This window comes from Lachnellula hyalina, assembly GCF_007821495.1.
Source record: "Lachnellula hyalina strain CBS 185.66 chromosome Unknown contig00092, whole genome shotgun sequence".
NCBI lineage: Eukaryota > Fungi > Ascomycota > Leotiomycetes > Helotiales > Lachnaceae > Lachnellula > Lachnellula hyalina.
In genome coordinates, this window is record NW_022157206.1 from 24,052 (window position 1) to 46,834 (window position 22,783).

Below are 22,783 nucleotides of genomic sequence, written 5' to 3' on the forward strand. Positions count from 1 at the left end.
ACATTTATCATGCAGCATTAAGCGTTGTCAGGGATCTGTAGTATCATTACCTTGGGTTTAGAAAAGTTGAGTACGAAAGTACTTTAATTCATTCCTCGTGATCACTTTCGTACCAATTTTGCCTCAAACAGAGTGAATACTGTACATAGTAAAGCTTGAAATCTACAAGCTGAAAACTAGGGTATCATTCTATAGGTCTAGCAATTTCTGAAAACACATCTTTAGTTCTTCTCACCTTTCGCTCCTCTGGTCCCCAACACCGGACTACCCGGGCTCGTCCCGAGCGTAGAGTCAGTCTCGACACTCACACCTCTCCCTAACGGGCTACCTTTGCTCGGATTCATAGTGTTCTTCACTCTCTGCACCGGCAGCGGTCGTGTAGAGCTCCTCACAGGCCTGTAAACGTATAAAGTCAGCTTCCCAAGTCATATATGATTGGCAATTCATGGCTTACCGGTAAGGGCTCATTGGCGACGAAGGCGGAATGTCAGAAGTGCTCCTCCTCGGCCTAGGACTAGACGACACATCGCAGCCCCTCAACAGCCACGGTTCGGGCGTCCCTCGTGGCGAGGGGGAAGCAGGACCATAACCGTGATATCCACCACCATCGTACCGGTCGTACTCCGTGAAAGGCGTACCACCACGTTCGTAGCCCTCTCTTTGCTCATACTGATATTCCTCGCCATGTCTCTTCACTGGACTCTCATCATACGGATCGAACCCCACCTTGCGTCTCGCTTCCCGTCGTGTGCGGCGCCTGTTGTCGGCATCGCCACCCGCGCCTGTGGTGCTTGATTCTTCAAGGAAGAAAGTGAGGAATTCGTCGGAGATGGTGAGGTGGGAGGCTTGTTGAAATTGCTGGAGGGCGGTGAGGCGGATCAGCATTTCGAGAAGCGAGAGGGATGAGCGCATTTGGCCGTAGGGAAAATGAGGTACATTTGAGGATAATCTGGGTTTGGGAGTCATTTGTGGGGGAGATGGAGTGTTGATAAGCTGAGCTGGGGAAGGAGATGGTGATTTTGACGAGAGATCAAGGCCTGCAAGGCCGGCGGCGAGGTCTTCGCTGCTGGGGTTGGGCTCTTCGCTCGATGAGCTGGGTCGGTGGGAGGCGTACGCAGAGTCGTCCGTTGGTTCTTGGTCATCTTCGGAGCTACTATCTGGTTCTTCCATGTAGACTTCAAGAGCCAACCACTCGGGATCAAGGTCAGGTGGGAAACACCATGTGGTATTATCCTGAGCCGGCTGATCAGGCTCCTGCAGTGGGAGAACAACACAGCTCTCGCGTCGAATTTGCTGATCGATATCGTCCTGCGAATCGTCTTTGTCCTCCGGGGTCCCGAGCTCTTCTGGATCCTCATACCATTCAGCCCGCTTCTCGTTCTCTTCCATCATTCTCCGTGGTGGGAGGGCATTAATATCTCGCTTGAGTAGCAGTACCGGGTTGTTAGTTTCGCCTTGACTGCCGATATTTAAGATCTTGCCCGTGTCTGCGTAGAAGATCTTTGATATTTGATGAATTGGTAGGGTCTCTCGGATGCCTGCGAGTAGAACATCACCGTATGGCCCTGGTTGGGTTTCATCATCTTCAAAGGAATGGACTCGATCATCGTCTAGATCCTCAATAATCTCGATATGATAGGCAAATTCCATCGCTTTTCCTTCACCCGAAATTGTCGATGATTCTTCTGCTTTGTGCTCAGCTGGTGACTTGTTGGAGTGACCGGTGTAATTCAGAGGCACACGCATAAGCTTTACTCTCGCCTTATGAATGACTTCTTTCCACGTAGTCTCCCTAGTACTTTCAGAATCTTCCTGTGCTCGGAATGCATGACCAGCGAACAGCATGTACAGTGATAACGTGAAGGCTGATCCGACCTGTGTGGGAGACCCTGAATTTATCCTATATTGCGTGTCGCCAGCAGTAAGGAGCGTGCTGGCTTGTAATAATCTGGAAGGAGATACGGAAGCTGGGAGCGTAGTTGACAAATTGGCACCCGATGTGGTGATAGCTAGGTTAATGAGTGGCACTGCATCCTCGAAGCGAGTGAGAAGCTTCTTGATGTCTTGGATAATATGACGGATCTCAAGTTCATGCGAGGCTCGAGTTTTGGCCTTGTTGCGGTTTTTGCGTGATGTTTCCTCGGCGGCAGCGGCTTTTTCGAGTCGAATACCAAGAGACTGAATATCCCAGCGAAGTGATTTTGTTAGTGTAACTGCTGACTCTAATGTCGTATTTCCTCTTGCCGAACTGTTCAGGTCAGCCTGACACTAACACCGAATAAGAGCTAAGTTTGGCTACTTACATGAGTTCTATCATGTCAATAGCAGGAGAGATGATCTTTTTAGAATATTAGCGAAGTCTAGCTCAACTTGATGGTGCAAACACAACGCTTTGATGTGGTATTCGGTTTTTTTGACCTGAGAGAAACTTACTCTAATTTTGCTATTAAGGCGCTCTTGCAAATCCCGGAGCTCTTGGTAGACACCATTGTCGTCAACGGTCTACCAGAAGGAGTTAGCTGTAGTTATCTAAACGAATCTGGGAGTTGATCCCACCTTGAGCAACCTCGAGGTTTGGCCAATAGCGAAAGATGCGGTTATTCCAATTCCAGACCTAGACTTGGATCAGAAATATGCCATGAAAATCTTGAAGAAACAGAGCAAGGTACCGGATGGCATAATTCATGGCATGCTGGGTGATCTGGGATAGGTCAACAAAATAATTTTCTCTGGCACGTGATTCTTAGACATACCTTGCCCAGGAGAACATCCATGGTTGATGATGGAGTCAGAGAAGTATCTACTTCATCTTTCGTGGCAGAGAAAGTCTAGGTTCAGATATAGAGGAGAAAGATGATTCGATGAATTCGATGCCCGATGCTGTATTGACTTGAAAGCGCGTTAGTTGAAGCAATGCTGCTACGCGAATAGGAGTCACGAGAAGCGGGAGCGTACTTAGGTAGCCAATGATGGACCGCCATTCTTTTTCTGCTACCTCCGTTCACAGTCACAGTCGACTCACATCACACCCAGTATTACTGTAAATACGAGGAATAATACCGCAGTTTTGGCTACTATTTGGCTCCTCTTGGCTCTTCTTGGAAGCTATTTTGTAAATCTCCTTATATTGTTTGAAGTGACGTAACAGTAGGGTACAGGCAGGCCACTCACCCGCACCAGCCACGAAAGAACGGCAGCGGCCCCTCGATTATCTTTAAAAGTCTGCCCCACACCGAACTTTCCACACTCGACATACAACTCCATACTACACATTACACTCCACGCTACATTGCACTATACGGTACTTTTAAGCTTGCGATATTTCGATTAAGTTACCGAATCTTGTTCCACGACTGTCAGAGTCCTCCGGACACACATACGCCATGTCGGACCTCAACTCTTGGGAAGATGACCCCGCCGCCCAAGACGACAATCTGTCTCGGCAGACACAGCAGATGAACCTCAACAATGCGAATCCCCAGCAAGGGCAAGGAGGGGGCTTCCGACCGGCCGCTGCAAATGCAAACACTTTCCAGCCAGGCGCACAATCATTCCAGCCTGCACAGAACTTCCCACAATACGGTGGGGGCGCAGGCGCAGCCGGAGGATATAATCAAAACTACTACAACAATCAAGGGGCCCAAGGCCAGGGCCAGGGCTATGGCTACAACCAATATGGCGCCCAGCAAACCGGTTACAATCAATATCAAGGAGGCTACAACCAAGGCTACAACAACCAAGCTGGCTTCAATCAAGGCTATTGTGAGTACTCAGACACATTCGTATACACGAAATCTTCTATTTCTGTTTGCCATTTACCCACCCAGATCTAACTAGCCTGATTTTGTAGCACAACAACAATACGCTGGCTATTCTCAACAGCCACAAGCAGCGCCTGCTCCTGCACAACAAGCTCCGCGACAAACCCCAACAATTGCGAAGCGACCAGCAGATGGCTCGTCAGGGGACTTAAACAAGCCGGTGACGGTAAAGGATGGAGCGCCAAAGGTGCTGAGTATCGGAGGAGATGCGCCGAAGCCTAAAGCCAAGATTCTCTCAATAGGCACACCAGTAGCGAAGAAGGAAACACCTCCAACCGCTGTAGAAGGAGCGAAAGTTACCGCGGCCAAGGCGATCGAGAAAACGGACAAGAAGGATGGAGAAAGCGCAAAAGCATCCGGAAACACTTCACCCACCCCTTCCTCTGGTCGATCTAGTCCCTCCAGGGCTACTGCCAAAGCAGCGGCTCGTGAAGTGGACGCGGTTGAGAAAGAACAGGCGGCGGATGTAGATGAGGAGACCCTGAAGGAAATCTACGGCAAGGAGCACGTCAACATCATTTTCATCGGTCACGTCGATGCCGGTAAATCGACACTGGGTGGTTCGATTCTATACGCTACGGGAATGGTGGATGAGCGAACCATGGAAAAGAACAAAAAGGAGGCTAAAGAAATGGGTCGTGAGACATGGTATCTATCATGGGCTTTGGATCTGACCAAGGAAGAGCGATCAAAAGGGAAAACAGTCGAAGTAGGACGAGGCTTCTTCGAGACAGAAAAGCGCAGATACAGTATTTTGGATGCCCCTGGACACAAGACATATGTGCCAAGTATGATTGGTGGTGCTTCACAAGCCGATGTTGGTATTTTGGTCATCAGTGCCCGAAAAGGAGAGTACGAGACTGGATTCGAGAAGGGAGGACAAACCCGAGAGCATGCTATGTTGGCAAAGACGCAAGGCGTCAACAAGCTGATTGTGGTCATTAACAAGATGGATGATCCAACGGTCGAGTGGTCTGAGAAGAGATATACCGAGTGCACAACGAAACTCGCCCAATTCCTGAAGGCAACTGGATACAACCTAAAGACAGACGTTTTCTTCATGCCGATTGCCGCTCAACAAAGCATGGGTATCAAGGATCGGATCCCCAAAGGTGTGGCACCTTATTATGACGGGCCTTCTTTGCTCGAATACCTAGACAACATGAAGACACTCGAACGCAAGGTCAACGCCCCATTCATGATGCCAATCAACGGCAAGTACCGAGATATGGGTACCTTGGTGGAAGGCAAGATCGAGTCAGGCGTTGTCAAGAAGCAAATGTCTTTGATTATGATGCCGAATAGGGACAAGGTTGACGTGGCCACTGTTTACGGAGAGACTGAGGAAGAAACCAATGCTGCACAATGTGGAGACCAAGTGCGATTACGATTGCGTGGAATCGAAGAAGAAGACATCCTTCCAGGGTTCGTTCTATGTTCACCGAAGCGTCTCGTACACTGCGTTGTCGCTTTTGAAGCCCAGATCCGGGTTCTGGAATTGAAGACCATCTTGTCTGCCGGCTTTAACTGTGTTATGCACGTTCACTCGGCTATTGAAGAGGTTACGTTCGGCGCATTGCTTCACAAGTTGCAAAAGGGAACAAATAGAAAGAGCAAGGTGCCACCATCGCATGCTAAGAAGGGTGACAGCATTATCGCACGAATGGAAGTGATTGGTGGCGCAGGGTCTGTATGTGTGGAAAAGTTCGAGGACTATCCGCAGTTAGGACGATTTACTCTTAGAGACCAGGTAAGGATTGATTATTCTCATGTTCTTAGATCACAGCTAACATTGAGCAGGGACAAACGATTGCAATTGGTAAGATCACAAAATTGATTTCAGCAGAGGATGTTGCTGCGGCGAACGCATAAATGAGCAAACTGAGCTTATCTGCAAAGTAACTCTTTGATCAAGGTAGCAGCGTAGTGGGCTAAAAGAAAACGACTTGCATGACATGGATGATATCCTTGTATTCTAAGCAATAGGTTGAAGCCTGCTGCTGAGGTAGATAGACGCATTTCAAAAAGTCATCCCAATTTATAGAATTCGTTGCCAGCGCCCACATTTAAAAGAAGAAAGTTGATGATAAAACCGAATGCATAAATCAATGAACAAATCCGCTTTTAGCTTCTTCCATCGTGTCAGAACGCGACTTATGAGGGTTGATCAATAGAGATAGCACAGCTGAAATTTCAACTTTGGCCCCACTGACAGTTCTCACTTGTTAAATTCCACGGAGACATTTGTCGAAAATAAGCACCGAGGCTGATCGAGGCATGTCACGTGTCTGTTGTCTACCTTCCATTCATTCGGCGTGACACAGAAGGAGCAAATCATAGCACACTCATGTAGAACTCTATGCTCTACCCCTTCAAAATCAAATTCTTTTTTACCCCTAAGCATATCCGAATCCGCAACCTCACAATGTCTTCCTCTCAACCTAAATTCTTTCCTATCGACTCCGTGCCGCCTATGAAGCAAATGCCATCCGTCTCTAAAGCCAGCACCTCGATCGAGGATTTCCACAAGGTGCTGGAGAAATCAACGCGAATTATGGCGCTCTGTGGTGCTGGATTGAGTGCAGCGAGTGGACTGGGTACTTTCAGAGGTGCAGGAGGCCTCTGGCGTAACTACCAGGCGACCAGTTTAGCTACCCCACAGGCGTTCAAGAAGGACCCTGGGCTTGTCTGGTAAATTCCGTTACTTGTCACCTTTTCAATATATCGATGGATTATATTGCTGACTCTTGATCTGGTCCAGGCTTTTCTATTCTTACAGGAGGCATATGGCGCTGCAGGCAAAGCCGAATGCGGGTCATTATGCTTTAACTGAGCTATCGAAGAAGCTGCCCGAGTTCATTACCTTGACGCAGAATGTTGATGGTATGTTGCTTTTTTATTCATGATCCATCTCGAAATAAGGGACATCACCTAATTGGCTTCGTTTTCTTGTCATGTTCTCCTATTACTCTCCTTTGTTTCGGCCCTCTAAATACCCGACACAATCTTAGGCAATTATCCTATCTTCTCAAGGAGCATATATCATAATCCTGATTATTTCAGGAACCTTCTGAAGTCTACCCCTAAGCTATGATCTCACCCGCCATGGGACTTTGTTCTGATTCCTAAAATCTGCTATATCAGGCAATGCTAATTCCACCTTATTGACGTATAGGCCTCTCTCAAAGAGCAAACCATCCGCGAGAACAACTCAAGCTCCTCCATGGCTCCCTCTTCGATATCAAATGCTTTAAATGCTCTCGCATTGAATTAAACAACTTTGACGATCCATTCCACCCGAGTCTTGACATCAAGTCTGGCGATGACGACCGCCTCGCAGCATCAAGCAACACAATGTCTACCCGCATTGCTCAGGTGGATCCAGAAACCCCACCCACTATCCCGGTTGACGACCTCCCCAAGTGCCCAGAATGCAAGACAGGTCTGCTCCGTCCTGGAGTAGTCTGGTTCGGCGAAGCACTTCCCGAAGATACCATCGAGGAGATTGATACTTGGATTGCAGAGAAGCGCGTTGATCTCTGTCTTGTGATTGGTACCACTGCCACAGTACACCCTGCCGCGGGATATGTCGAGGAAGCTAGGCAGGCGGGAGCGAGAATTGTGGTGATTAATATGGATTCTGAGGAGCTAGGGGCTGCGAGTGGGTTAAGAAAGGGAGACTTCTTGTTTGAGGGAGATGCGAGTACGATATTGCCGGATATTTTGAAGCCCATCATTGGGGATCTGGACTTGAAGGGCGGTGTGAAGGATGGAGCAGATACATAGGGGTGATATGAGATGTGTAAAATTGGAGTCTGATGCAAATTTCGGGTGGAGTTAAACGTTGATATCAGGAATGACAATGAAATATTTCTGTGCTTGAAGCTGCGGGAGACATACTCAGAGTAAACCGAATTGCCCTTTCCCAGAGACACATTGTCAATGGCCTAGATCTTGAGTTCAGAGAACTTTTAGGAGTTCTTAATCGCTTTGTTGGCTTGATCATTCCTTCTGACAGATGCCGCGCAACATCCGCTCCTCCAATGCAAACGACCTACTTCTACCTCAGCGATCTGTACATTCTTATCGAAAGAAAAGATGACTGTGAATCATAGATACGAACCTATTCTACTTAAGTGCATGAGCACACTGCAGTTGGAACCTGATCTCATAATAGCGAAGAGAGCCTCGAGAAAGATGTCAGCCGAATATACCACCTAGTTACAGTCACCACTCCCAGACGGTGAAAAGATGCAATAATGACGACAAAGTACCCAAGAATCTAGATATTAACGTTCCAGAGCATTCAACAATACAGAAACGCATAAGTGAACGCACATAGTTAGTAAAACAATCATACAGAGGGCCCGTCGCTTGTTGGCACTCCAACACCGCCGAAATCTGCCCGAACAATTGAATGCTTCATAGCTCAAAATAAGCAAATTGCCTAACAAATCAAGTCAAACAAAAATCAATTTACATTCATGTATTGCCAGCAAGAATCCACACATTGCTAGCAACTAACACTTGTGACTCGTCCAGGCAATGACGTTAAACTACCAACGCTCCATGACCACTACCAAAAACTAATTAGTTCAATGATCCACGGTGAGAAGTTCTTACTAGGCATTAACAATCGAGGAGTCTAGAGTGATAGAGTCTCCAAGTAACACATTGCAGAGTGTTGCATGGAGGAGGATGTAGTCCAAGTTTGAAGTGCTATTAGGAGAAATCCGAACGTAAATCAGGTTTGGGTGAACCTTTTGGTATTTTTAAGCTTGGAGTTTTTTCCCCTTTATATTTTTTCTCCATTTTTTGCAGCCGTTTTTAATTTCTTGCAGGTACTTCGTCGATGGTGTTTATGTTCGTTCTGCCCCTTTCGGGTTAAGCGAGGGCGGTACCAATGCGCATTAACACTTTCAAATAATGAATCTCTATGTGAAAGGATTCTACTTTCTAGGATAATCGTCGTAGAGGAAGGCTTCGGCATACATACATAGTAGCTATAGTTATTCGAGCTGCATCCGTCTAGACCTCGGAAAAGTCGGCCACGATCGAGCCTTCCGCCATTATCAATTTCAAACCCTATTCTGACGCCCTACTTTTTTATACACTGACTATGCATACATGTCATAGCAAGAAGCAGCATGTGCAAAGTAATCCCGTAATATAAGCCGTATACTCCACAATCGCTAGTCATTCCCCCCCTACTCCATGAACTGTAATGTACACAGTGAATTACTTAATGTAAGACCCATCCATGGTGCTCTGCACCAATCCTCAAGGTGTACTAACTCAAGAGTATCCCATTTCAGGGACGTAAAAGTTTAGGAGTGACGATGGGAGAGCGTTCTTTCCCGCAGATTTAGAACGGCCTCTTAAGCCCTCTAATACCTTCATTGTATCGGCCGCAATGATACCACATTCGCCCAAGACGGCTTCGCCTCATGATCGACCTTCTTCACAACAGCCGGTTTCAGAATCTCGTTTGCCACGGCCGGGCAGGCTGACAGATCCAATGCTGTTTCTGCAGGATTGCGAGGTTTTGCTGTCGTAGGACTGCTAGGCGAGACGCTCCTTACTGTCCTCAATGAGCTGACAGAGCTGACAGAGCTGAGCGATTCGTTGGGGCTGGCGCGCGAGAAGACTGAACATTTCGAGCTGACATACGTGCTCGAACTGCTTCCTGGATCTCTACTGAGAGCGGGTCGGATCGGTGTTGAGGGTCGGATCGGGAGTGGTAAACCACTTGCGCGTTGCTGGGTACGAGGGTTCAAGTACATCTCATGTTTCAGGGGTTTTGGTAAAGGAGGAGGTTTGTTGCCAGTGGTGTGAAGCAATTCCTGGCCCCTGCCCCTGCCCCTGCCTTTATTTTGGGACCACGGCCGACGGAATGGTTTGTGGTCCTTTTCGAATTTCTTCCGCGCGTCGACTTCTTGATTGTACTTTTCTTGCAGTGCTCGGTACTGGTCACCACTGTGTTTTTTCTGATTGTCTAGCCGCGTCTCCCAAGTATTCTTGAGCTCCTCAAGACGTCGAAGGCGTTCCTTGTACTCGTCGTTTTCCACCTTCAGCTGGGCTATCTGGAGGACGGAGTCTGCATTCACCTCATGGACAGACTTTAGTTTCTTGTCTGTATTCACATGTTAGCAAGAGGCATACTGACTTTGGACATTAAACTTACTAATGACTTTCGATATATATGCGTTCTTCTTATGGCAACATGAAAGATGATAAACCTGGTCTAGACCTCCCAACTCAGATAATCTTTCATTTACTTCAATTGCCGTAGGCCTCTCTTCTGGGTCGTATTTGAGCATGTCTTCGATGAGTCCAATGATATGCTTGACATTGAAAGTCGGGTTTTCGTAGTCCTCAAGTGCCGCAGAGACAGCTTTTGTCCTTAATCCATTTAGGTATTTTGGCAACATTTTATACTTCTTTTCGCAGTCCTGCCCTTTCATGATCTCATCGTATGACTCTAAAGATTCGCCGTAAAAAACAGTCGCTGTATTTAGGAAAATACTTCCGAGCGACCAAATATCGGCAGGGGCCATGTGCTATACAGCGAGATATCAGAGTCAGAATTTGCCTAATACAGGGTTTGGGAGTAGGAATATTGTTCCGAGGGAATCGAGACAATATATCAGGAGTAGTCCACATTTAGGCTTATTCCTAAGGTATTGCAACGTAGGAAACTCTTCTGTAAGGAGGTTATGAAGGCACATACATGGACTTGCTCATCATGAACCTCCGGCGCCATCCAATATGGAGTCCCCAGGCGGGTACTTGTAATACTATCCTCTGACTCCCTGACATCTCTAGCTATGCCAAAGTCCGCCAAGTAGACTTTTCCAGGGCTAAGCAATATATTTTTAGGCTTCAAATCCATATGTCGGATTCCTTGTGCATGTACATAAGCCAAAGCCTCCGTTATACACCCGAGGATCTGCTGAAGGAAGCCAACTGCTGTAGCTGTCCGAGGAATTGATTGGGACTGATTTTTCGGAAATGCAAGTTCCTCAATTGTGCTGACATCTTTCAATCCAAGATCTTGTATGCGCTTCATGGCGTCTTGTCGGTCCGCATGAGCTCCAGAACGTATATCGTCAACCTCCTCTAGAAATCGGTGTAGATCGCACACAGCTGCAGGGTATAGGAGGAGATAGAGATGCTTGGTTTTGAAGGTATAAGTGCCGACTAATTTTAATATGTGTTTATTATCCAGCCGCTCCATCGCATTAGCTTCTTCTCGAAGCTTTTCGAGCGTCAAGCGTCCTCTCCTTGGGCTGACACTGCAAATTGTCAACGATTGAAGTTTCTTGCTTGTACATGAATAGATTGCTCCTTACTGTTTTCGCGCCAGGGTAACGGCTTTATAGGTGATGCGTTCCACCTCTCCATATGAACCGAGTCCCAATTCTCGACCCTGAACTCGTAGCGTCTTGTGGTCGCTCCAATTCGTTAAGTGTTTGCCGACGCCCGACCAGTTTCCATTGGACTTCCCCCATTCTTCTATCTGCTCTTCCTCCCGAATTACTGTTGCTGGAACAAGATGCCAGCCATCAATGCCACTTGTGTCAGCGTCAGCCATTGCGACAAGGCCACCTAGTCAGTATGTTCAATGCGGGGAATGAGCGAAATCTGTCTCGTGGAGGCTCAATCGAATTTCGTTCGGGGTTTGTGGAAACAAGACGCCTGAGTATGAAACTTGGGGATGAGAGAAATATCTTCGAACCTTCAAAAGATTGGTTGTCTTGTGAAACGATACGGCTGAAAATGTTGTGCGCAACGAGGCGGAGCTGTGGCTGTGACTCTGAACGCAAACCCCGCATTCGCACGTTTGGCAAGGATCTCAGAAGGACTTGCATGAAATTCACGTGAGTGAAGTTTTATCAGAGTGAGAGAAGGGATGGTGGAAGGCAATATAGGGGAAGATCAGTTAGCAGGTGTCTCTGGAAAGGACTTATGGACCTGATGCCCTGCTAGACAGAGTGGAAGTTAACAGAAGCTACAATTTAATTAAAGGCATATCGGGACACATCCAAAAAATCCTTTGACCATCACTTATTCGACAAATGACGAATTGAATCAAAAGAAAGCACTGGCATCCGCGTCCCCTTCCCCTAAGTTTCCCAGGTCCCAGTTGTTTTCGACAGTTGACATGATGCTGTAGTGATTGTAAGCTGTGTCATTCGTAGTACCGTGTAAGATTTCGGGCACCGCATCCCCAAATAGGACCGAGAAGACGGTATTGTCTGAAAGGTAATTTGCTGTTTCATCAAAGGCTGCAATTTGTTAGTCTACTCCAGGCGTTAAATCGAGTACCGGGGAAACTGACTCAACAGAACAAGTGTCCTGGAAAGGAAGTTTGGGTTCGTGAGAAGCGGCTCTAAGAACCCCTTTGCCCATGCGCCAGCAATCGTTACTGAGGTGTCGTGGCCATCGTTTGCTGGTTATATGTGAGTACAAGCCTGGTGTCGACTGGCGGAGATGGCACTTACTCATATTTGGGGTGATGAACATCCATTGTGGAAGTTTATTTGAGTCGAGATCGTTATAGAACATCGTCAAGTTCTTTATCTTTGCCAGTCTGTCGAGATCAGACGTGACGGAATCATAACTCATTAGGGGGCTGCCGGGTTGAAGTCAGTTCTCTATCTGCATCCGAAGCCTTTCATGCTTACTTATGTTTCCTGACATAATCGTTTGCGCCGTTGACCTTGGAAGCACGGAGTTAGCTTTATTACTCATATGAGCAATTGTAAGGAGCACATAATATTGCTTCAGAAGCAGTGTGGCATTCTGACGGCGAAAGAACCCCGAAGCGCCCGTATAGAAGCACATAGGTTCTTAATTATCGTACCTGGTTGACATAATCCACTTCAAAACCTGAATAAGGCATATCATCCTCATACTCACTCCACGACACCCCCGCTGCATCCAACAAATCGACAATTGTCTTCGCCGAACTGGAAATCCGAGAATACAAGTCCCATATGACCGAGTGAGTTGACCCCCCTACAGAAGCAATGTAGTTGGGCTGACTGGGATGTGTGATTGCTTTGTAGTTGGTGAGCGTAATGCCTTGACTTGCGATCCATTGGAGGTTGGCTGCCATTATTAGTGGCTGAACATGATCTTAGCTGAGAAAGGAAATCTCACGATCGGCGCTTGCCATGTCGAAATCGGTATTCTCCAAGAAGATATTCACGAATCGATCAAAAGTCTTCCCCTTGACTGAACTTGTTGGGCTCAAAGTCTTGGCAGTTGCCCTAGCTGCTGCTACAGAAGCAGCATTGGTCGCTGTATATTGAGTTTGCGCATTTATGCTAGCTATGCCAACTGCGGCCGTTATGAGGAGGGAAGAAAAATGCATAATGATGAAAGATAATGGAAGTTCAGATCACAACGAGAGAAAGTAAGAGGGGGAGAAGAACACAATATATTTCGTCAATTTGCGGGGTCAGCGTATTTAAGTAAAGGGGGGGAACACAACGGACGAACCCCTACAAGTGTAAAAGGTGGACATTTTATGGATTTCTGGTCCGTGAGTAATTTACTCCGTATAGTATTTTACTTCGTATATGGTAACCACTAAGCAACGAATGATTTGCGTGCAGGGGGTCGCTGTGATGTGTCTCCTACGAAGTATTTGTTACTGTACCTATACCTATGCTTAAGACTAGGATTGGGATTGGGATTGCGACGGAGGATGGAGGGATGAAGCCATATCGAGATTTCAGATCATCCTCCACATGTAGAGGATGATCCGAGGTCCAGTACTGCTCTATTTAGTACTTTCCCCTTCTGTGCTGGTTCCCGCCTCCCACATGGGCCACTTCCCACTATGGATTGGTTGGACAAGTCATAAGTGCCGAACCTAAAAAAAAGTCTCCCGGCCGGGACAGGTACCAGCTGGGAAGGTGGAGGATCCATAGCTTAGCCTAGCCTCGTTTAGCCTATTTAGTCAGGGGTTGCCCTACGGAGCAGGTGACTTCGTAAGGTAGTTGCGGCTTCTCTCCCAGCTACAACCGTCAGGTCTTGCGTTCGACCTTGAAATGTAAAACGCCAGACTTGATCAGCTGCATTCTTCTAATGATCTGAAGCACCTGCTAGTGCATAATATCTACTTAGAATAAGGCCGAGGTCAGTAGGTAAGGTAAGGACCTTATTAAGTATACTTGCTTTATCTTAGTTATCTCCATCGATTGCTCCAATCTCCCTTGGAAGGCAATCGATGAGGCTGAACAAGCTCTAAATAGGACTTCGCCAAGACAGCTTTACCTAGTCATGGCTTGATTTGCTCGGCAGACTTGGAATGCATAGATATAAAGTTGGACCTAGTAAATATAGACTTGGTACTTAAGCTCTACGAATAGGAACTCACAGAGCTTAAGTAGACGTTTCTGTGAGTTGAGCCAACCTAAAAAGGAAGTAATTATTATACCAGAAGTATCATCAGGCGATCTCAACCAGGTGGGATCTGGGCTCTAGCACGTAGTAGTCGCAATGAAGCCCAACTCCATAAGCACTTAGCCGCCATTCCTATATTCTTAGCACATCTTTGAACCCAAGCTCGGCCTCTGCCTCAATTTCCACTAGAAACTCAGACCCAACCAACCCTGACACTATCAACGTATTCGCAGGCCGTACGCCAACGCATTTGAAGGCCCATCCATGTGCTCTGCTGACTTCTTCACAGTCTTCTGGGTTCCGTATGATAATACGAGTCCGTACGATATCCGAGAGTGATCCTCCCAGCTTCTGCATGGCACGCGCGATTATATCGAGCACGGCTATAGTTTGACTACGCGCAGAAGAGCCCCCGAGGACCGGTATTGAAGATAGCGGAGAGTTTGCAGTCGTGCCTGAGACTCGAACGGTGTTACAGGTACGGACAGCACGGCAGTATCCCTACAGGTATTAGGACATCCTCGTAAATCCATATGGAAAACTTACAGCAATCGGCTCCCATTCGCTGGCCGAAGAATATTCGATGCGTTTGCCTTCATGGGCTGCTTTTGCAACCTCGAGATCTTGTTCACTCTTGTGCAAATGATGACTCAGATCCCCCGTAGCCGTTAAGTAAGGCGGTCGCCGATACTCATCCCCGCAATCACCTGGAATATCCGCTAGGTTCTCCTGAGCCTTCGTAATAAGAGCTTTATCCTCGTCCGAAAGTCTGATTGAAAACGCGGCCAAATTGCTCGCGGTGTATTTATCTGAGTCAGCTGATAGGCGAGATCCAACAATAACAGCAGCAACAGCAGGGAGATCAAGGACATATCTTGTAGCCACGGCAGCGATGGAAACACCATGCTTTTCGGCAATTGCGGAGATAACTTGTAAGACAAGTTGAAAAGCTGCCCATCCACCCGCGGCGTGAATGAAACGGAGGTACTTTCGCAGACTCCAGTTTAAGGCTTTGGGATCCTGGGGCTCGGGTTGACCAATCCATTTTTCACTCAAATAGCCACCAAGGAGAGTTCCGTAAGCGAGGATACTGACTCCATGCTGAGTGCAGACTGAAGCCATCCTGCCACGAACATGCCGCCGATCGATAACCGAGCAGGATACTTGGTTGGTGGCGATAGGGAAGCCCGAGTTGATGAGGAGTTCTAGATGTGCTGCATCGATGTTTGTGACGCCGATGTGCTTGATTTTGCCTTGAATCTGTAGTGTGCGAAGGTGATGGAGGTTATGGAGGTATGTATCATCAGTATATTCCCATACATGGTCTTTCAATCTACAATTAGCTTGGAAATGACCAGATTTGGGGACTCATACACTGCATTAGCGCAACAGATTTGTGACCCATTCTTGAAAGAGCCAAGTCAACAGCGTCCTCTGCCTGCTTGAAGGTTTTGATGCCATTCTCAGCTGGACACCATTTCGTGAAAGCAGTTGATTTCCGAACAGAACTCCTGTGCTGTTCTCCTATAACGAGCTCTATTGAAAGTTGGCATTTTCTATAGATGGAATTTCGGATTGGACTGACCGGCATCTCCATAGTGATCAGCCATGTCGAAGCAATCTAACCCTACTGAGATCCTAGAAATCAAATTCAGTATGCCTCGGGCTCCTATGAGGGATATCGAGCACCTACAAATGATCCATTGCCTTTGTAGCAACGCTAAAATCGACATGTTCATCATGGCCGCCAGCCAGCTGCCATAATCCATTTACCATGCGAGGAATGCCAATAGATCCCCCAATAGTCGTCCTCTCTGGTTTCGGGAGGGACATTTCAATGAGCTGAACGGTGGTACTGCACCTTCTTTGATTCTAAGGAGTCGTGGGCGGGGTTTAATTGCGTGCAGATGAAGACAGATTATGAGCGGGGATCTGAAGGTGTATACAACAGACAGAGAGTAGGTTTGAATGCATAGAGCAGACAGATTTGAATTCATACATGTATATTGAGAGCAGCTGGATAATTTGAATGTTTCAGCGACGAGTGCCACGAAAGACCAATGGGATTTTTGACTTCTTCGACCGGGCAGCTGTGCTCTTTTTCGGCTTTCAAGTAGCCGATAGAAACAATATAACATAACAGGTTGCTTTAATAAAATGAAAACCTCTAATATCTTGACCTAATTTGTTGGCTGATTTGAAGCCAAATGAAAAGGCCTCCGTGGCACGACAAGGGGGACTGATAAACTCTCAAGCGCGCGTCTGCGCTTGTGATAAGATCGATGCGTCATATCGCGACAACGAGTTTCTTGAGCGCGTTTGACCACTATAATTATCACTCATATATACTCCAACTATATAAAGCATACGAGCCTCCTTCCCTCGGACATGCAACTATGAAATGGTGTCATGCCACCCAAAAGACGAGGACGACCGCCGAAGACGCGAAATGGGCCAGACCTTGATGGAATCCCTAGTATTAGAGATACAAGTGATTCTCCGGTAGTCATTATGGCGCCCAGAAAACCCGCAGCTCGAACGAAACAGGGGAAGGGAAAAGGAAAAGCTCCGGTAAAACGAAGCGCGGTCCCAGATGTCTACCAAGAGATGCTTGCCGAAGCTCTGCCCTCGCACGCAGATGTGTCGGAACGGCCTCTGAAGAAGCGACGGACGGGTCCCCGAGATACTAAAGGGGTTGCGGGTAGTAGCTCGAGACAAGCGGATGAGGATGATGGCGATGGCGATGAAGATCTCGAATTCGAGGACGTGCTGGACGAGCCTGTCAAGACGCAGCAGACGGCATACCGAGACTCGGACGAGGAATCGGAAGAAGATGACGAGTTGGAATGGGCGGGCGTGGATTTTGAGAGTCTGCCGGGGAATGGCGAGACGAGTGGTAGTGGGGATTTGGAGTTGACGCTCACGGCGAACAAAACTCCTCAGCGGCCGAAGATTTCTACGAGGCGGAGGGTGGTTTCAAAGGCTGAAAGAGTTACGCGATTGGAGATTCATAGGATGCATATCCTATGTCTATTATCACATGTGGAAAGAAGGAATGATTGGTGTAATGATGCGGAAGTTCAGAAATCGCTGCGACCGCTGTTGGACAAGAAGATGATGACTTTTTTAAGGCCCAAGTCGGACATGTCGCAGTTTGGGAGGGCAGAGTCGGTCAAGCGGGGGCTTGAGCAAGCTGGGATCATGTGGAGGAGAAAATTCAGGGTTACGGCTAGGGGGGTAAGGAGGGCACTTTGGGCTGATGATGAGAAGGATCTCCATAATGTGAGTTTATGTAGATTACAACGACATAAATCTTAGCTGATCTGGTATAGTACAACTTGCCTGGTGACGTTGAATTTCCTATAGAAAAGTCGGACTTTAGAACAGCTGCCAAAACTCTGAAAGGCTCTAGAGATCTGGGCGCACAGCTCTATTGTGCTCTCCTTCGCAGTGCAGGCCTCGAAGTCCGTTTAGTTTGCTCTCTTCAGCCATTGTCATTCAGTGCAGGTGGTCCAGCAATGTCCAAAAGCGCACCACGAGCCCCCAAACCACCTAGTCCCGAGACGAGCGAGAGTGAAGAAGAAGCTGTCAATGTCCAATCCTTCATCCCATCGTTTGGCCCAGGCCCAAGTGTTGCAGGTTTGCCAATTTCTCCACGGCGGCGATTAGGGCATCCCAATGCTGCTGATTACAATATGCCTGAAATCAGGGCTCCAATGCGACCTCCACCAAGGCCGAAGAAGAAAGAAATTCACGAGTCACCGTTCCCCGTCTACTGGATTGAGGTCCTGGACGAGGCGCATCAGAAATGGCTTCCGGTTGATCCTCTTGTCACCGAAACGATCGCAAAGCCCCGAGCCTTCGAACCGCCAGGCGCAGATCGCGAAAACAACATGTCGTATGTAATATGCTTTGAAGACGAGGGTAACGCAAAGGACATCACACGAAGATATGCCAAGGCATATAATTCCAAGACGAGGAAGAATCGGGTCGAATCTACTCATGGAGGAGACAAGTGGTGGAGAAAAACTATGAGCAAGTTCTCGCCGCCGTGGAATACTGATTTGGATCAAATTGAGAATACGGAGCTAGCAGCTAGTGAAGCCAGAGAGCCAATGCCGAAGAACATTCAAGATTTCAAAGACCACCCAACTTACGCTCTAGAGCGCCATTTGAGACGGAATGAAATACTAGTCGCGACACGCGAAATTGGCAAGGTAGCCGCAGGTCGGGATACGGGGACGCCTGGGGGAAAGAGACTTGAAAATGTGTACAGACGACGCGATGTGAAAATCGCGAGGAGCGCTGATGCGTGGTATCGTCTTGGGCGAGATGTTAAGATGGGCGAGCAGCCTGTCAAGACTGTTCCTGCGAAGGGGAGAGTGGACGAGGATGTGGATATGGGTGGTGAGAATGATGAGCGGCCGGGCACGAATCTTTATACGGAGGATCAGACGGAGTTGTTTCAGGCTCCGCCAGTGGTTAATGGCAGGGTGCCTAAGAACTCATTTGGGAATATCGATGTTTATGTGCCGAGTATGGTTCCCAAAGGAGGAGTGCATTTGCCTTGTAAGTTCCACCACACACTGCAATATTACCATTCATTATACTAACCATATTCTCAGACGATGAAGCTTCTCGAGCCGCTCGTATCCTAGGTATTGACTATGCAGACGCGCTCACGGGCTTCGATTTCCGCGGGCGACACGGGACCGCCATCCTGAAAGGTATCGTCGTTGCCTCAGGATTCCGCGAAGCGGTCGAGGAGGTGATCCAGGGGTTCAGACACGAGCGAGATAGGGAAAGAGAGGAGATGCGTTCACTAGCTGCACTTCGGATGTGGAAACGCTTTCTTGTGGGGCTGAAAATCAAGGCGCGAGTGGATGGGTATGCGATTGAGGGGGAAGGAGATGAAGATGGAAGTGTGCAAGATGAGAGTGCGGCAAGTGATGTATATATCCCAGATGATGATGGGGGAGGTTTTATCCCCGATGATGACGATGATGATGAGGGTGGGGGATTTATTCCCGAATAACTAGATATTAGTGTACAAGTATGTAGCTCTGATAGTTGAATGAGCAATGCGTTCAAAGATCCTCAAATAGTGTAAAGGACAAACTACCTGCATGCAACAGCGCTTGTTCCCCCTTTTTTGTGTCTTGGGATTTGAAAGCGAGGTTTCCAAAACCAAGGCATGCTTGTGATATCCACCATTATCTTTATATCTTGAGCCGGTTACCTCCATCAACTCTGTACCTCTAGTCAACTTGCTTCTCTACCGCCAATATGCTACTCAGGTCATTTATTGTGGGGCGAATGAAAAATACTATGCCCGCACTTCAATCAATGCCCCAGTCGGCCAACAGCTCTCTAAGCCTCGACAATTTCAGTGGCTTGGTGAGAAAATGATCCGCGCCTGCCGCTCTAGCAGCATCCTGATCACGCTGAGACGCCAGTCCGGTCAACGCCACGATCAACGCCGACGGTGGGAGAGGAGCATTAGGGGATGTGATTTTCAGCTGCATCTTTTCCAGTGAGCGGATCAAAGACGTGCATTTGAATCCGTCACAGATGGGCATTGAAAGGTCTATTAGGTGAATAGATTGTTGGTTAGTTGGTAGTATGTAGGAGTGGATGTATTAATCTGAGACGTTCTAGGCAGGAAGTAAATGCTTACCCATGAATATGACATCGAACCCTTTCCTGTCGTATCTCACAAGATCGAAAGCTTGACTGCCGTTCTCCGCAAAGGCTACGTCTCGGAAGTTGAGTTTCTCCATGAATATCCTGAGTATGCGAAGGTTGATTGCATTGTCATCCACGCAGAGAATTCTAGCTTTTCTTTGCTGGGTCGAGCTCCGTGGAGTGTGCGAATTGGTACTTTGGTGAAAACAGCCTCGTCCTTCATATTTGGGTGTGAGGCGCTACTATTAGAAAGAGGTGACTCGAGGACTGGAGGTACAATTTCCTCTACATCGAGGTTCTCGTTCGAAGTTACGCGATCATTTACTACCTTAATCCTTGGAGTAGGTTCCAAGCAAGCAAAAATAGCCTTAGAAAGCTTGGTAGGTCCAAATGGAATGGTGAGTATTTCCAGCGGAACATCTGACTCGGCGTAGGAGCTGAATATAGCTTGTTGTCTCAGTTGGGTACAAACAACAATGACCCCTGGCTTTCGACGATAATTAGAAACCGCAGACAGACACTCGGAAAGAGCCTCATCATCGACAATCACAATTGCAGCTTCTTGTTCATTATGAACGCTTGGCATGTGAAGCCAGTGGACTAGATATTGATGTAGGGAATTTTTGACCAGATCCGCCGTATTGTTACCAAAACCATAAAAGGCAAAGTCTTTAGGTTTCGGGCTTTCAACCACCATGGACACAAAGTTATCGGCAGTGCTTGCCAGTATCGGCATCAAGCCCTGAGATGTAACATCAGTGACTGGTTTTCGCAATGGTAGTCTGACAGTGACGTGTGTGCCTTTTCCGACTTCGCTTTCAATATCGATAGTCCCGTTCTGTAGCTCCACTAGACCTTTGACATTGAACAAACCAAGACCTAAGACTTTCAGTGACGTGTACATTCCCGAATAATGGATTAGATCTTACCAGTTCCCGGAGCTAAAGTAGATTCTTGTGCGAATGCCGAGAAGAGTTTTGTCTTTAGGTAGTCTTCACTTATGCCTCTTCCACTGTCGATGACATGAAGCTCAATAATCGAATCATAATAAGCTTTCGACTGCCCTTTTTTCTCGTGGGGCGCCTTACGGGCGCTGAGATCAACTTTGATAAAACCCGATCGCGTATACTTGAGACTATTAGCTACCAAGTTCATAATCAGCCGCTGAAAAGAGCCTGTAAGCATTGTAAAGTTCCAGTCACCAGGTGTGATATTCAGTACAATGATAACAGATGGTGGCTTCGGGGGTTTGTCTCTGTCCGGCTGGATGGCTGATTTTGGACGCGGGAAGCCATGGTTGAATGGTTGGTCTTCGGTTGAGATGTTGTACATGTATGCGGCTGCAACTATAGTGACAGCGTCTTCGCAAACAGTCCCTAGGTCTGCAGATGATGAAGCTGACGCTTCTACTATCATTCCAGGGGCGTGTATGTTTCGGCGGGTGAGACTTTGTGTCGATGTTTCAGGGGAAAGCTTCTTAGCAAGACTCCGAGCGTCGCTGCGAATCGTATTTATCTGTCTAGTTAGCATTGAAAAACTAGGCTATTTGAACAATGTCTCAAACATATCTCAAGAGAAGCCGCTGTCGAGAAGTACGATGAATATAGAGTAGAAGACTTATGTACTAAATACCTTTGTGAATTCCAGTATACCAGTTATAATTTCGAGGAGCGTTTGACCACACGTAGATATAGTAGTACATAATTCTTTCTGGTGTGTGTCAAGTGTAGTTCCAGTCATCAGCTCTGTGTGTGATAGAGTTAGCAATCCAATGAACCAACGTTCGTTGACAAAAGGACAACTTACCAACTGAAGCCAGTATCCCATGCAAAGGTGATCTAAGTTCCTAGAAGCAAAGAAACTATCAGCATATATTATCAAGAGAAACTAAGGAATGCCAATCGGAGGCCGATTGCAGGTAAAATGATTTTCGATCGTAGTTCAATAAATATTCGTGGAATGGATTTACTTACATGAGATATGCTCGAGATAAACTTCCCCTTTTGAGAATCTGCTGCAGCCATGCTTGCCCTGCTACAAGCCATGGAAACACTGTTCAAAAACCCGCGGAGGAAAGCGCCCTCAACCTCAGCACTTAAATCCGATATAGGGTTGAGCGAGATAGCAAAGCATGCTGCAAGTGGGACAGCGCTCTCAACATCTATGAGCGGAGCAAAGAGTAATTGTTTGACGCCAGGAAAACAGTTCAAGAGGTACTTTGCCTCGAGTAAGGTCTTAGAATGGCCTTGGGTAGAGGTTGAGGTTGAGTCTGATGCCGGATTCAGTGGTAGGTGGTCTTCGACCAAAGACTCTACACCCGTGTCGCTGAAGGACCATAGCTTTCCCTCGGGGTACTTCTTGAGGAGTCTTCGGAGGTATATGTAGTAGGGTGGTCGGAACGCATTTGTTTCCCTCAATACATTATCGTTTAAAGATGAATAATCTTCTGTAGATAAGCTTAGTACTTTCGCTGGGATCTGCGCATGTTTGCGAATTTGCGGGAAACGGGTTCCTGTAATAAAAGATTCTTTCATTGGAGATCCTGTCATTTCCTCTTTCATGTTAGTTGGAGGTGCCAATTCCTGCTCTTCCTGTAGCCCCGAAACATTACCATCTGTACTCTCATCACCGAATACTTCCTCGCTTGTAGTGGATGGCTCAACACTGGCATCCAAAAACACTGTGTAGTTGACATCGAGTGATTCTCTCAGCAGATTTGCGGCACGCGAGAGAATTTGATCTTTCGTGGGGATGTCCTGGGGAGGAAAGCTTGTGTTCTGATGAGACGACATATCGTTTCCAGGCAGGTTTTTAAGTTCGACGTTGGTGTCATGCGAATTTCTTCTGCCATTCTGAGTATT

The 22,783-nt window shown here is 47.3% G+C and overlaps 7 protein-coding genes across 7 annotated transcripts; 3 read left to right on the plus strand and 4 right to left on the minus strand.

Moving 5' to 3' along the window:
* Positions 1-221: 221 nt before the first annotated feature.
* YRB30 (Ran-specific GTPase-activating protein) lies at positions 222-2,774 on the minus strand (the record flags this gene model as incomplete). Its single annotated transcript, XM_031150710.1, has 6 exons — positions 222-396; positions 455-2,268; positions 2,434-2,502; positions 2,557-2,614; positions 2,670-2,701; positions 2,754-2,774. 6 exons carry the CDS (start codon positions 2,772-2,774, stop codon positions 222-224), a joined length of 2,169 nt encoding a protein of 722 aa, XP_031004355.1.
* Positions 2,775-3,383: 609 nt separating this feature from the next.
* SUP35 (Eukaryotic peptide chain release factor GTP-binding subunit) lies at positions 3,384-5,693 on the plus strand (the record flags this gene model as incomplete). The annotated part of the gene is made up of 3 exons (XM_031150711.1): positions 3,384-3,782; positions 3,838-5,571; positions 5,622-5,693. The coding sequence occupies 3 exons, from the start codon at positions 3,384-3,386 to the stop codon at positions 5,691-5,693; spliced, it is 2,205 nt and encodes a 734-aa protein (XP_031004356.1).
* Positions 5,694-6,246: 553 nt separating this feature from the next.
* On the plus strand, positions 6,247-7,607 carry SIRT5 (NAD-dependent protein deacylase sirtuin-5, mitochondrial; the record flags this gene model as incomplete). Its single annotated transcript, XM_031150712.1, has 3 exons — positions 6,247-6,512; positions 6,583-6,704; positions 7,207-7,607. The coding sequence occupies 3 exons, from the start codon at positions 6,247-6,249 to the stop codon at positions 7,605-7,607; spliced, it is 789 nt and encodes a 262-aa protein (XP_031004351.1).
* Positions 7,608-9,217: 1,610 nt separating this feature from the next.
* YDA (Mitogen-activated protein kinase kinase kinase) lies at positions 9,218-11,415 on the minus strand (the record flags this gene model as incomplete). Its single annotated transcript, XM_031150713.1, has 4 exons — positions 9,218-9,954; positions 10,006-10,381; positions 10,552-11,116; positions 11,174-11,415. 4 exons carry the CDS (start codon positions 11,413-11,415, stop codon positions 9,218-9,220), a joined length of 1,920 nt encoding a protein of 639 aa, XP_031004352.1.
* A 497-nt stretch (positions 11,416-11,912) lies between these two features.
* LHYA1_G005770 (putative acid phosphatase) lies at positions 11,913-13,200 on the minus strand (the record flags this gene model as incomplete). The annotated part of the gene is made up of 6 exons (XM_031150714.1): positions 11,913-12,109; positions 12,163-12,273; positions 12,326-12,456; positions 12,509-12,543; positions 12,688-12,935; positions 12,987-13,200. 6 exons carry the CDS (start codon positions 13,198-13,200, stop codon positions 11,913-11,915), a joined length of 936 nt encoding a protein of 311 aa, XP_031004337.1.
* Positions 13,201-14,369: 1,169 nt separating this feature from the next.
* RSP5_1 (Flagellar radial spoke protein) lies at positions 14,370-16,070 on the minus strand (the record flags this gene model as incomplete). The annotated part of the gene is made up of 5 exons (XM_031150715.1): positions 14,370-14,738; positions 14,784-15,570; positions 15,614-15,773; positions 15,823-15,875; positions 15,931-16,070. The coding sequence occupies 5 exons, from the start codon at positions 16,068-16,070 to the stop codon at positions 14,370-14,372; spliced, it is 1,509 nt and encodes a 502-aa protein (XP_031004336.1).
* Positions 16,071-16,748: 678 nt separating this feature from the next.
* Positions 16,749-19,272, plus strand: rhp41 (DNA repair protein rhp41; the record flags this gene model as incomplete). The annotated part of the gene is made up of 3 exons (XM_031150716.1): positions 16,749-17,519; positions 17,570-18,806; positions 18,863-19,272. The coding sequence occupies 3 exons, from the start codon at positions 16,749-16,751 to the stop codon at positions 19,270-19,272; spliced, it is 2,418 nt and encodes an 805-aa protein (XP_031004339.1).
* Between the last annotated feature and the right edge of the window lie 3,511 nt (positions 19,273-22,783).